Raw genomic sequence first — 12,992 nt, forward strand, 5'->3', positions numbered from 1 at the left:
GGAGGGGCCATGGGGCAAGGGGAGGGGCAGTAGGGGCAAGGGAGGAGCTGCAGGGGCAAGGGGCAGGGCCACACGGGCAAGGAGAGGGGCCACAGGGAAGGGGGAGGGGCTTCAGGGGAGGGGGAGGGGCCAAGGGGGGTGGGGCAAGGGGAGGTTTCCACATCTGGAGCCAATGGTTGCTTGGTAACCAGTTGGCTGGTGCTGGGGGTTGCTTGGCGACCAGTTGCTTGGTGCTGGTGGTTGCTTGGTTACCAGTTGGTTGGTGCTGGTGGTTGCTTGGTAACCAGTTGAGCTGGTGGTTCCTTGGCAACCCTCTGGGTGGGTCTGGGAGTCCCCAAGAAACATGGTTCCCCGTGACGGTGACCCCCCAAAAACCCCCAAAACCCAACACCACGCTGGGTGGCTTGAACCTCTCCCCCCGCCCTCAGCCCAGACCCCCCATCCCGCCCCTCAGCCCAAACCGCCCCCACCCCCGGCCCCTCAGCCCGGACCCCCCCCGCCGGCCCCTCAGCCCGGACCCCCCCCCGGCCCCTCAGCCCAAACCGCCCCCACCCCCGGCCCCTCAGCCCAGACCCCCACCCCCCCGGCCCCTCAGCCCGGAGCCCCCCCGCCGGCCCCTCAGCCCGGACCACCCCCCGGCCCCTCAGCCCAAACCGCCCCCACCCCCGGCCCCTCAGCCCAGACCCCCACACCCTCCGGCCCCTCAGCCCGGAGCCCCCCCGCCGGCCCCTCAGCCCGGACCCCCCCCCCGGCCCCTCAGCCCAAACCGCCCCCACCCCTGGCCCCTCAGCCCAGACCCCCACCCCCCCCGGCCCCTCAGCCCGGACCCCCCCTGCTCCTCAGCCCAAACCGCCCCCACCCCCGGACCCTCAGCCCAGACCCCCACCCCCCCGGCCCTCAGCCCGGAGCCCCCCCCGCCGGCCCCTCAGCCCGGAGCCCCCCCCCCCGGCCCCTCAGCCCGGAGCCCCCCCCCCCGGCCCCTCAGCCCGGACCCCCCCTGCTCCTCAGCCCGGACCCCCGGCCACCCCTCAGCTGGGACACCTCCCCACCCCGTCCCATCAGCCCGCACCCCCCCCCTCCCGGCCCTCTCAGCCCGGACCCCCCCCCCCCCCCCCCCGCCCTCTCAGCCCGGACCCCCCCCCATCCCATTATCGCCCCTCAGCCCGGATCCCTTTCCGTCAGCCCGGACCCTCCTCCCTGCCCTCGCCCCCCCCCCCCCCCACCCCCGTCGCGAGGAGATTACACAGTCTGATCCCATGTTCCCGGTGTCACCAGGTGTCGTACGATGCTGACGGATTCTGTGAGAGGAACCGGGATGTTCTGTTTGCGGATCTGATCGAGTTGATGCAGAGCAGTGAGCTGTAAGTACACCCCCTCCCCCCGTTTCCCCTCATTCCCACCTTCCCCCTCTCCCCCCTCTCTCTCTCTCCCCCCTCTCTCTCTCCCCCCTCTCTCTCCCCCCTTCTCTCCCCCCTCTCTCTCCCCCTCTCTCTCTCTCCCCCCTCTCTCTCCCCCTCTCTCTCCCTCTCTCTCTCCCCCCCCTCTCCCCTCTCTCTCCCCCCTCTCTCTCTCCCCCCTCTCTCTCTCCCCCCTCTCTCTCTCCCCCTCTCTTCCCCCTCTCTCTCTCTCCCCCTCTCTCTCTCCCCCTCTCTCTCGCCCCTCTCTCTCCCCTCTCTCTCCCCCCTCTCTCTCCCCCCTCTCTCTCCCCCTCTCTCCCCCTCTCTCTCTACCCCCTCTTTCTCTCCCCCATCTCTCCCCCCCTCTCCCCCTCTCTCCCCCTCTCTCCCCCTCTCTCTCCCCCCTCTCTCTCCCACTCTCTCTCTCCCCCCTCTCTCCCCCTCTCTCTCCCCCCCTCTCTCTCTCCCCCCTCCCCCTCTCTCTCCCCCCCTCCCCCTCTCTCTCCCCCCTCTCTCTCTCCCCCCTCCCTCTCCCCCCTCTCTCTCCCACCTCTCCCTCCCACTCTCTCTCTCCCCCTCTCTCTCCCCCTCTCTCTCCCCCTTCTCTCTCTCCCCCCCTCTCTCTCCCCCCTCTCTCCCCCTCTCTCTCCCCCCTCTCTCTCCCCCCTCTCTCTCTCCCCCTCTCTCTCTCCCCCTCTCTCTCCCCCTCTCTCTCTCCCCCTCTCTCTCCCCCATCTCTCTCCCCCCTCTCTCTCTCCCCCCTCTCTCTCTCCCCCTCTCTCTCCCCCCTCTCTCTCCCCCATCTCTCCCCCCTCTCCCTCTCCCCTCTCTCTCCCCCTCTCTCCCCCCTCTCTTTCCCTCTCCCTCTCTCTCCCCTCTTTCCCTCTCTCCCCTTCCCCCTCTCCCCGTCTCCCCCCTTGCCCCTATCCTTCTCTGATCTTCCCCTCTCCCCCTCCACCCCCCTCTCTCCCGTCTCCCTCTCTCTCTCTCTCTCTCCTCTCCCGCTCTCCGGGGGAGGTAGTGGAAGCAGATACGACAGTGACCTTTAAGGGGCGTCTGGACAAAATACATGAATAGGATGTGAATGGAGGGATATGGTCCCCGGAAGGGTAGGGGGTTTTAGTTCAGTCGGGCAGCAGGTCGGTGCAGGCTTGGAGGGCCGAAGGGCCTGTTCCTGTGCTGTAATTTTCTTTGTTCTTTGTCTCTCTGCCTCTCTCCCTCTTTCCCCCTCCCCCTCTCTCCTCATCTCCCCTCTTCCCCCCTCTCCCCCTCGTCCCCCCTCTCCCCTTTCCCTCCTCCCCACTTTTCTCCCCTCCCCCCCCCTCCCAGCGAGGCACGGTACATTGACTGGGTGACCTGTCCCCCGGTGAGCCTGATATTCGCTCGGGATGGCGCGAGAGGGCGGGGGCTGGTTTCATTGGGCCGGGCCTAGCTCGAGATAGGACCCTACGCCCACCCTCGGCCTAACAACAAGGCACAGCGGGGTTAGCACTGCTGCCTCACAGCGCCAGGAACCCGGGTTCGAATCCTGGCTTGGGTCACTGTCTGTGCGGAGTCTGCACGCTCTCCCCGTGTGCGTGGGTTTCCTCCGGGTGCTCCGGTTTCCCTCCCACAGTCCCAAAGATGTGTAGGTTAGGTGGATTGGCCATGCTAAATTGCCCCTTAGTATCCAAAGATGTGCGGGTTAGGTGGATTGGCCATTCTAAATTGTCCCTTAGTGTCAGGGGATTAGTTAGGGTAAATATGTAGGGTTACGGGAATAGGGTCTGGGTGGGACTGTGGTTGGTGCAGATTCGATGGGCCGAATGGCCTCCTTCTGCACTGTAGGGATTCTATGATTCCCGGCTTGGGTCACTGTCTGTGTGGAGTCTGCACATTCTCCCCGTGTCCGCGCGGGTTTCCTCCGGGTGCTCCGGTTTCCTCCCACAGTCCGAGAGACGTGTTGGTTGGCCGTGCTAAGTTCTTCCTCAGCGTAACCCGAACAGGAGTGTGGCGACTAGGGGGATTTCACAGTCACTTCATCGCGGTGTTAATGTAAGCCTTACCTTGTGACACTAATAAATAAAACTTTAAAAAAAGACTTTTAACTGAACCTCTCACCTTCCCGTCTCCGCAGGCCCTTCATCCGAGACCTTTTCCCGGAAAATCTCAGCGTCGACAAGAAGGGAAGGCCCACCACAGTCGGGGTAAAGATCAAGGTAGGTGAGGGGAGGGGGGGGGGGGAGGAGGGAGGCACCGCGGGGGGGGCGGGGAGCTGCGGGTAGAACGTTGGCCCAGCAACTCCAATAGCCAGAGAGTTCCCCGCACTCCGTCCGTTTGGCTAATGTTTCCTCTTCCCCCCGTTACCTTCTCCAGAAACAAGCCAACCACCTCGTGGCTACGCTCATGAAATGTACCCCGCATTACATCAGATGCATCAAACCCAATGAGACCAAGAAGGCCAAGGACTGGGAGGACAACAGGTCAGTCCCATCGGGTGGAGGGAAGAGCGGGAGAGACACTTTGGCGCGGTTGTTAACACGCTCTGGGGGCGGGCGGAGAGGAGGGGAGACATGGCTTTAAATCCCAACCCCCCCGGATAACCGGTGCGAATTTGAGTAAGTTCGGGCATAGTGGACAGTGAAGAATGTTATCTCCAATTGCAACGGGATCTTGGATCAATTGGGCTGACGAATGGCAGATGGAGTTCAGTTCAGATAAATGCGAGGTGATGCATTTCGGTCGATCGAATCGGGGCAGGACTTACTCAGTTAATGGTCGGGCGTTGGGGAGAGTTACAGAACAAAGAGATCTAGGGGTACATGTTCATAGCTCCTTGAAAGTGGAGTCACAGGTGGACAGAGTGGTGAAGAAGGCATTCGGCATGCTTGGTTTCATTGGTCATTTATATTAATGATTTGGATGAGAATATAGGGGGCAAGGTTAGTAAGTTTGCAGATGACACCAAGATTGGTGGCATAGTGGACAGTGAAGAAAGTTATCTCCGATTGAAACGGGATCTTGATCAATTGGGCCAGTGGGCTGACGAATGGCAGATGGAGTTTAATTTAGATAAATGCGAGGTGATGCATTTTGGTAGATTGAACCAGGGCAGGACTTACTCAGTTAATGGTAGGGCGTTGGGGAGAGTTACAGAACAAAGAGATCTAGGGATACAGGTTCATAGCTCCTTGAAAGTGGAGTCACAGGTGGACAGAGTGGTGAAGAAGGCATTCGGCATGCTTGGTTTCATCGGTCAGAACATTGAATACAGGAGTTGGGACATCTTGTTGAAGTTGTACAAGACATTGGTAAGGCCACACTTGGAATACTGTGTACAGTTCTGGTCACCCTATTATAGAAAGGATATTATTAAACTAGAAAGAGTGCAGAAAAGATTTAACATAAGAACTAGGAGCAGGAGTCGACCATCTGGCCCCTCGAGCCTGCTCCGCCATTCAATAAGATCATGGCTGATCTTTTCATGGACTCAGCTCCACTTACCCACCCGCTCACCATAACCCTAAAATTTATCTATCCTTGCCTTAAAAACATTCAATGACGTAGCCTTAACTGCTTCACTGGGCTGGGAATCCCACAGATTTACGAAGATGCTACCGGGACTTGATGGATTGAGTTATGAGAGGCTGGATAGACTGGGACTGGTTTCTCTGGAGCGTAGGAGGGTGAGGGGTGATCTTAGACACTAAGGGGCAATTTAGCACGGCCAATTCACCTAACCAGCACATTTTTGGACACTAAGGGACAATTTAGCATGGCCAATCCACCTAACCTACACATCTTTGGACACTAAGGAGCAATTTAGCATGGCCAATCCACCTAACCTGCACATCTTTGGACATAAAGGGACAATTTAGAACGGCCAATCCACTTAACCCACACATCTTTGGACACCAAGGGACAATTTAGCATGGCCAATCCACTCAACCTACACATCTTTGGACACTAAGGGGCAATTTAGCATGGCCAATCCACCTAACCCGCACATCTTTGGACACTAAGGGGCAATTTAGCATGGCCAATCCACCCAACCTACACATCTTTGGACACTGAGGGGCAATTTAGCATGGGAAATCCACCTAACCTGCACATCTTTGGACACTAAGGGGCAATTTAGCATGGCCAATCCACCTAACCTACACATCTTTGGACACTAAGGGGCAATTTAGCATGGCCAATCCCCCTAACCTGCACATCTTTGGACACTAAGGGGCAATTTAGCATGGCCAAATTAGTGTCCAAAGATGTGCAGGTTAGGTGGATTGGCCATGCTAAATTGCCCCTTAGTGTCGGGGGACTAGCTTGGGTAGGTGCATAGGGTTACGGGGATCGGGCCTGGGTGGGATTGTGGTCGGTGCAGACTCGATGGGCCGAATGGCCTCCTTCTGCACAGTAGGGGTTCTACGATTCTATGGGGCGGGGCGATTGGTGACGCACGGGGAAGGAGGGGAGGGGGGGGGACATTTTTTAATTTATCGGGGCGACTCTGAAAGGGGTTGCCTGAGAGGGGGGCTCCATCGAGGGGCAATTGTGGGGGGGCGGATCGAGCAGGGAGAGGTGGGCAGGAGGGGGGAAGGCCGAATGGGGGGTGGCCTTTGGCATTCGAGGTGGAAATGGTGAGCTGCAGGGGTGGGGGGGGTGCAGTACGGAGGTGAGGGGCTGAATGGCCTCAGCGATGCTCTGGTTTCATTTTGTTGGCACACTCAACACCCCCGTCTTGTTTCCCCCCCCGACCTTTCGAGACAGGGTTAAACACCAGGTGGAATATCTGGGCCTGAGGGAGAACATCCGAGTGCGACGCGCTGGCTACGCTTACCGACGGGCCTTCCGGAAGTTTCTACAGAGGTAACCCCCGCCTTGCGCGCGTGTCAGCTCACCGCCCCTCGGCCAGGTGAGGGCTTAACCCCTCGCCATTGCCCTGGTCGGAACAGGAGGAGGCCATTCAGCCCCTCTCCAGGCCTGTTACACAGGAACAGGAGGAGGCCATTCAGCCCCTCTCCAGGCCTGTTACACAGGAACAGGAGGAGGCCATTCAGCCCCTCTCCAGGCCTGTTACACAGGAACAGGAGGAGGCCATTCAGCCCCTCTCCAGGCCTGTTACACAGGAACAGCAGGAGGCCATTCAGCCCCTTCTCCAGCCTGTTACACAGGAACAGGAGGAGGCCATTCAGCCCCTCTCCAGGCCTGTTACACAGAAACAGGAGGAGGCCATTCAGCCCCTCTCTAGCCTGTTACACAGAAACAAGAGGCCATTCAGCCCCTCTCTCAAGCCTGTTACACAGGAACAGGAGGAGGTCATTCATCCCCTTTCGAGCCTGTTACGCAAGAACAAGAGGCCATTCAGCCCCTCCCTATCTTGTTGCACAGGAACAGGAGGAGGCCATTCAGCCCCTCCCTATCTTGTTGCACAGGAACAGGGGGAGGCCATTCAGCCCCTCTTGAGCCTCTTACTCAGGAACAGGAGGAGGCCATTCAGCCCCTCTTGAGCCTCTTACTCAGGAACAGGAGGAGGCCATTCAGCCCCTCTTGAGCCTCTTACTCAGGAACAGAAGGAGGCCATTCAGCCCCTCTTGAGCCTCTTACTCAGGAACAGGAGGAGGCCATTCAGCCCCTCTTGAGCCTCTTACTCAGGAACAGGAGGAGGCCATTCAGCCTCTCTCTCTCGAGCCTGTTACACAGGAACAGGAGGAGGCCATTCAGCCCCTCTCCAGCCTGTTACACAGGAACAGGAGAAGACCATTCAGCCCCTCTCCAGGCCTGTTACACAGGAACAGGAGGAGGCCATTCAGCCCCTCTCCAGCCTGCTCTCATCACTCAATCTTGGGCGGATCGGTAGCTTAACTCCCATCTACCGCCCCTAGTTTCCCTCACCCTCGATCCCCTCGTCCCCAACACAAGTCTACCCGTTTCCGTTTGGACATCCTCCCCACTCTGATTCCAGAACTGTTTTCTTTCAATGAGGGGAGGGGGTTCTGGATTCTGTATCCCCTCGGCCTGAGGAAGCGCGCCCACCCGCCTGAACGGCCGGGCTCACTTTGTCCTGTGTCGCAGGTACGCCATTCTCACGAAGGAATCCTGGCCCACTTGGAGAGGGGATGAGAGACAAGGTGTGACACACCTTCTTCAATCAGTCAACATGGATCCAGACCAATACCAGCTCGGCAAACACAAGGTCTTCATCAAAGCTCCAGAATCGGTGGGTACATCCTCCCCCCCTCCCCGCTCCCCCCGTGGGAGCGAGTCCCACATTCTCCCCCACTCCCCCCGTGGGAGCAAGTCCCACATTCTCCCCCCGTGGGAGCGAGTCCCACATTCTCCCCCCACTCCCCCCGTGGGAGCGAGTCCCACATTCTCCCCCACTCCCCTCCTGGGAGCGAGTCCCACATTCTCCCCCCTCTCCCCCCCCTCCCCGCTCCCCCCGTGGGAGCGAGTCCCACATTCTCCCCCTCTCCCCCCGTGGGAGCGAGTCCCACATTCTCCCCCACTCCCCCCGTGGGAGCGAGTCCCACATTCTCCCCCACTCCCCCCGTGGGAGCAAGTCCCACATTCTCCCCCTCTCCCCCTGTGGGAGCGAGTCCCACATTCTCCCCCTCTCCCCCCGTGGGAGCGAGTCCCACATTCTCCTCCCCACTCCCCCCGTGGGAGCGAGTCCCACATTCTCCCCCGCTCCCCCCGTGGGAGCCAGTCCCACATTCTCCTCCCACTCCCCCCGTGGGAGCGAGTCTCACATTCTCCCCCACTCCTCTGGGGAGCGAGTCCCACATTCTCCCCCCACTCCCCCCGTGGGAGCGAGTCTCACATTCTCCCCCACTCCCCCCGTGGGAGCGAGTCCCACATTCCCCCCCACTACCCCCGTGGGAGCGAGCCCCACATTCTCCCCCCACTCCCCCCGTGGGAGCGAGTCCCACATTCTCCCCCACTCCCCCCGTGGGAGCGAGTCCCACATTCTCCCACTCCCCCCGAGGGAGCGAGTCTCACATTCTCCCCCACTCCCCCCGTGGGAGCGAGTCTCACATTCTCCCCCACTCCCCCCGTGGGAGCGAGTCCCACATTCTCCCCCACTCCCCCCGAGGGAGCGAGTCTCACATTCTCCCCCACTTCCCCCGAGGGAGCAAGTCCCACATTCTCCCCCTCTCCCTTCCCCGCGGGAGCAAGTCCCACATTCTCCCCCTCTCCCTTCCCCGTGGGAGCGGGTCCCACATTCTCCCCCACTCCAAGAGAAGGGACTATGGGACATTCTTGCTGAATTCAGTTCTGTGGATATTTGACTGCGGAGGGCATCACACTCCCCTCCAGCCTCTGCGAAACGGGATGATTGTCATAACCCACCCGCCCGCTTTCGCTTTCCCATCGAGTAAGGACTGATTAAAAAAAAAACATTATTGCTGGAAAAAAGGCAGCTTGTCGAAGTTTTTCACCATGCACTCATCTTGCCAATTCGCACGAATACCAGTGTTGGGGAAAATGACAACTTTGTATTGTACCAGTTGGGGGGCAGCACAGTGACACAGCGGGTTAGCACTGCTGCCTCACAGCGCCAGGGACCAGGGTTCGATTCCCGGCTCGGGTCACTGTCTGTGCGGAGTCTGCACGTTCTCCCCGTGTCTGCGTGGGTTTCCTCCGGGTGCTCCGGTTTCTTCCCACACTCTGAAAGATGTGCAGGTTAGGTGGATTGGCCATGCTAAATTGTCCCCTTAGTGTCCAAAGATGTGCAGGTTCGGTGGATTGGCCGTGCTAAATTGCCCCTTAGTGTCCAAAGATGTGCAGGTTAGGTGGATTGGCCATGCTAAATTGCCCCTTAGTGTCCAAAGATGTGCAGGTTAGGTGGATAGGCCGTGCTAAATTGCCCCTTAGTGTCCAAAGATGTGCAGGTTAGGTGGATTGGCCATGCTAAATTGCCCCTTAGTGTCCAAAGATGTGCAGGTTCGGTGGATTGGCCGTGCTAAATTGCCCCTTAGTGTCCAAAGATGTGCAGGTTAGGTGGATTGGCCATGCTAAATTGCCCCTTAGTGTCCAAAGATGTGCAGGTTAGGTGGATTGGCCATGCTAAATTGCCCCTTAGTGTCCAAAGATGTGCAGGTTAGGTGGATAGGCCGTGCTAAATTGCCCCTTAGTGTCCAAAGATGTGTAGGTTGGGTGGATTGGCCGTGCTAAATTGCCCCTTAGTGTCAGGGGGGTTAACAGGGTTAATATGTGGGGTTACGGGGACAGGGTGGGATTGTGGTCGGTGCAGACTCAATGGGCCGAATGGCCTCCTTCTGCACTGCAGGGATTCTATGGTCCTATGACGAAGTGATTGTTTCACTCAATATTGGCATTCTTTCGATAGTTCCTGATGAGTGCAGGGTGGAAAACCTTGATGGGTTTGTTCCTGCGAGAGGGAAAACGACAATTTTTACATTGGGGTTTATTTTTATTTCCGATGATCGTTGTCACGGTCACCGTCACCGAGACTCGCTCTCAATCCCAGATTTTATTAATCGGATTTAGATTCCCACCCGGGGTGGGATTCGAACCCATGTCGTGCAGAGTCTCTGGGTAACTCGGCCTTTGTCTCTCCTTCACGGACAGCTCTTCCTTCTCGAGGAGATGAGGGAACGTAAATATAACGGCTACGCACGGGTCATTCAGAAAGCTTGGCGCAAACACATCGCCATTCGCAAGAACATCCAGATGCGGGAAGAAGGTAGGCCCATCCTGCGTCTCCGTGGCAACCCATTGGGACATTCCTTACTGGCGGACCAGCGGCTGACTGGTGCAGGGGGGTCAGTTGCTCCAGCGATCACTCGCCGAGGGTCGGTGCTGAGGGAACGCCGCACTGTGGGAGGGTCGGTGCTGAGGGAGCGCCGCACTGTGGGAGGGTTGGTGCTGAGGGAGCGCCGCACTGTGGGAGGGTCAGTGCTGAGGGAGCGCCGCACTGTGGGAGGGTCAGTGCTGAGGGAGCGCCGCACTGTGGGAGGGTTGGTGCTGAGGGAGCGCCGCACTGTGGGAGGGTCAGTGCTGAGGGAGCGCCGCACTGTGGGAGGGTCAGTGCTGAGGGAGCGCCGCACTGTGGGAGGATCGGTGCTGAGGGAGCGCTGCACTGTGGGAGGGTTGGTGCTGAGGGAGCGCCGCACTGTGGGAGGGTTGGTGCTGAGGGAGCGCCGCACTGTGGGAGGGTCGGTGCTGAGGGAGCGCCGCACTGTGGGAGGGTTGGTGCTGAGGGAGCGCCGCACTGTGGGAGGGTCAGTGCTGAGGGAGCGCCGCACTGTGGGAGGGTCAGTGCTGAGGGAGCGCCGCACTGTGGGAGGATCGGTGCTGAGGGAGCGCTGCACTGTGGGAGGGTCAGTGCTGAGGGAGCGCCGCACTGTGGGAGGGTCGGTGCTGAGGGAGCGCCGCACTGTGGGAGGGTCAGTGCTGAGGGAGCACCCGCACTGTGGGAGGGTCAGTGCTGAGGGAGCACCGCACTGTGGGAGGGTCGGTGCTGAGGGAGCGCCGCACTGTGGGAGGGTCGGTGCTGAGGGAGCGCCGCACTGTGGGAGGGTCGGTGCTGAGGGAGCGCCGCACTGTGGGAGGGTCGGTGCTGAGGGAGCGCCGCACTGTGGGAGGGTCGGTGCTGAGGGAGCGCCGCACTGTGGGAGGGTCGGTGCTGAGGGAGCGCCGCACTGTGGGAGGGTCGGTGCTGAGGGAGCGCCGCACTGTGGGAGGGTCGGTGCTGAGGGAGCGCCGCGCTGTGGGACGGTCGGTGCTGAGGGAGCGCCGCACTGTGGGAGGGTCAGTGCTGAGGGAGCGCCGCGCTGTGGGAGGGTCAGTGCTGAGGGAGCGCCGCGCTGTGGGACGGTCGGTGCTATGGGAGCGCCGCACTGTGGGAGGGTCAGTGCTGAGGGAGTGCCGCACTGTGGGAGGGTCAGTGCTGAGGGAGTGCCGCACTGTGGGAGGGTCAGTGCTGAGGGAGCGCCGCGCTGTGGGACGGTCGGTGCTGAGGGAGTGCCGCACTGTGGGAGGGTCAGTGCTGAGGGAGTGCCGCACTGTGGGAGGGTCAGTGCTGAGGGAATGCCGCACTGTCAGCTGTCTCACTCTGTTGGTCCCTATTCCCGCAGCCTCTGACGTGGTTTTGAACCGGAAGGAGAGACGGAGAAACAGCATTAACCGGAACTTTGTGGGGGATTACATCGGAATGGACAATCGGCCCGAGTTACGGCGCTTTGTGGGTCGCCGGGAGCGAATCGAGTTCGCTGACACGGTGCTAAAATACGATCGCAGGTTTAAGGTACGCCTTGAATATCTGCTCCCCCTCCCCTCCCCTCCCCCTCTCAATACCTCACACTCTGTCTCCCCCGTCTCTCTCTCTCTCCCCTTCTCACTCTTTCTCCCCGTCTCTCTCTCTTCCTCCCCGTTTCTTTCTCGCCCCATCTCCCTCTCGCTCCGTCTCTCTCTCTCTCTCTCCCCGACACTCTTTCTCCCCGTCTCCCTCTCTTCGTCTCTCTCTCTCTCGCTCCCCGTCTCTCTCTCCCTCCCTCCTGTCTCTCTTTCTCTCCCTCCCCGTCTCTCTTGCTCTTTCCCCATCTCTCTCTCTCTCCCTCCCCGTCTCGCTCTCTCTCCCCCCGTCTCTTGTTCTCTCCCCCGTCTCTCTCTCTCTCTCCCTGTCTCTCTCTCTCTCCCCCCGTCTCTCGCTCTCTCTCCCTGTCTCTCTCTCCCTGGTCTCTCTCTCTCCCCCCATCTCTTGCTCTCTCCCCGTCTCTCTCTCTCCCCGTCTCTCTCTTCCTCCCTCCCGTCTCTCTCTCTCCCTCCCAGTCTTTCTCTCTTTACCCCCGTCTCTCTCTCGCTCCCCGTTTCTCTCTCTCTCTCCCCCCATCTCTCTCTCTCTCTCCGTCGCTCGTCCCATCATGTGGGATCTCCCTCTGCAATCCCCCCTCTCTCTCCCCACCCCTGTGCACTGTGGGATCTCCCTCTGTAATCCCCCCTCTCTCTCTCCCCGTCCCCGTACACTGTGGGATCTTCCTCTGCAATTGCCCCTCTCTCTCTCTCCCTGCTCCCCGTACACCGTGGGATCTTCCTCTGCAGAACCACCCCAGCCACCTGCCTTGTGGGATCTTTCTCTGTGCTGTTAACCGTGGTGGGATCTTGCTGTGTGTGCTGATTAGGCATTTGACCCTTGACTCCTCTGCTTTCGCCCACCCAGACAGTCAAACGGGACCTGATCCTGACCCCTAAATCGCTCTACCTGATTGGCCGGGAGAAGGTGAAGCAAGGTGCGGAGAAGGGGTTGATTAAGGAGGTGTTGAAGAGGCAGATCGACCTGGAGAAGGTCCAGTCGGCGTCCCTCAGGTAAGCGGGGGCATTGCACACTACAAACCGGGACAGGAGGAGGCCATTCAGCCCCTCTGAACCTGCCCTGCCTTGGCATAGGAGCAGAAGTAGGCCATTCAGCCCATTGAGTTTTCTCTGCTATCCAATGAGAGTTGGAGAACAAAGACATCTCGGGGTAATGTTACGAGGTTGTCCCCCTTTTGAGAGGCCACGCCAAATCCCCCAGAGAGGAATCCCTCACCTCGTGATCTGTCAAAAGTGTTTTGGACGTTGATCTGTCCTTAATAATAGAATTCAGTCACTCAG

General features: G+C 59.7%; 1 protein-coding gene across 1 annotated transcript; it reads left to right on the forward strand.

The window, feature by feature from the left end:
• Positions 1 to 1,275: 1,275 nt before the first annotated feature.
• On the forward strand, positions 1,276 to 12,704 carry LOC144491244 (unconventional myosin-Ie-like; the record flags this gene model as incomplete). The annotated part of the gene is made up of 8 exons (XM_078208927.1): positions 1,276 to 1,361; positions 3,514 to 3,595; positions 3,753 to 3,859; positions 6,144 to 6,242; positions 7,449 to 7,593; positions 9,969 to 10,083; positions 11,477 to 11,646; positions 12,559 to 12,704. Coding segments are annotated over 8 exons (950 nt in total), but the record flags the coding sequence as incomplete, so codon positions are not given.
• Between the last annotated feature and the right edge of the window lie 288 nt (positions 12,705 to 12,992).

This window comes from Mustelus asterias, unplaced genomic scaffold (genome assembly GCF_964213995.1).
Source record: "Mustelus asterias unplaced genomic scaffold, sMusAst1.hap1.1 HAP1_SCAFFOLD_4827, whole genome shotgun sequence".
Taxonomy (NCBI): Eukaryota; Metazoa; Chordata; class Chondrichthyes; order Carcharhiniformes; family Triakidae; genus Mustelus; species Mustelus asterias.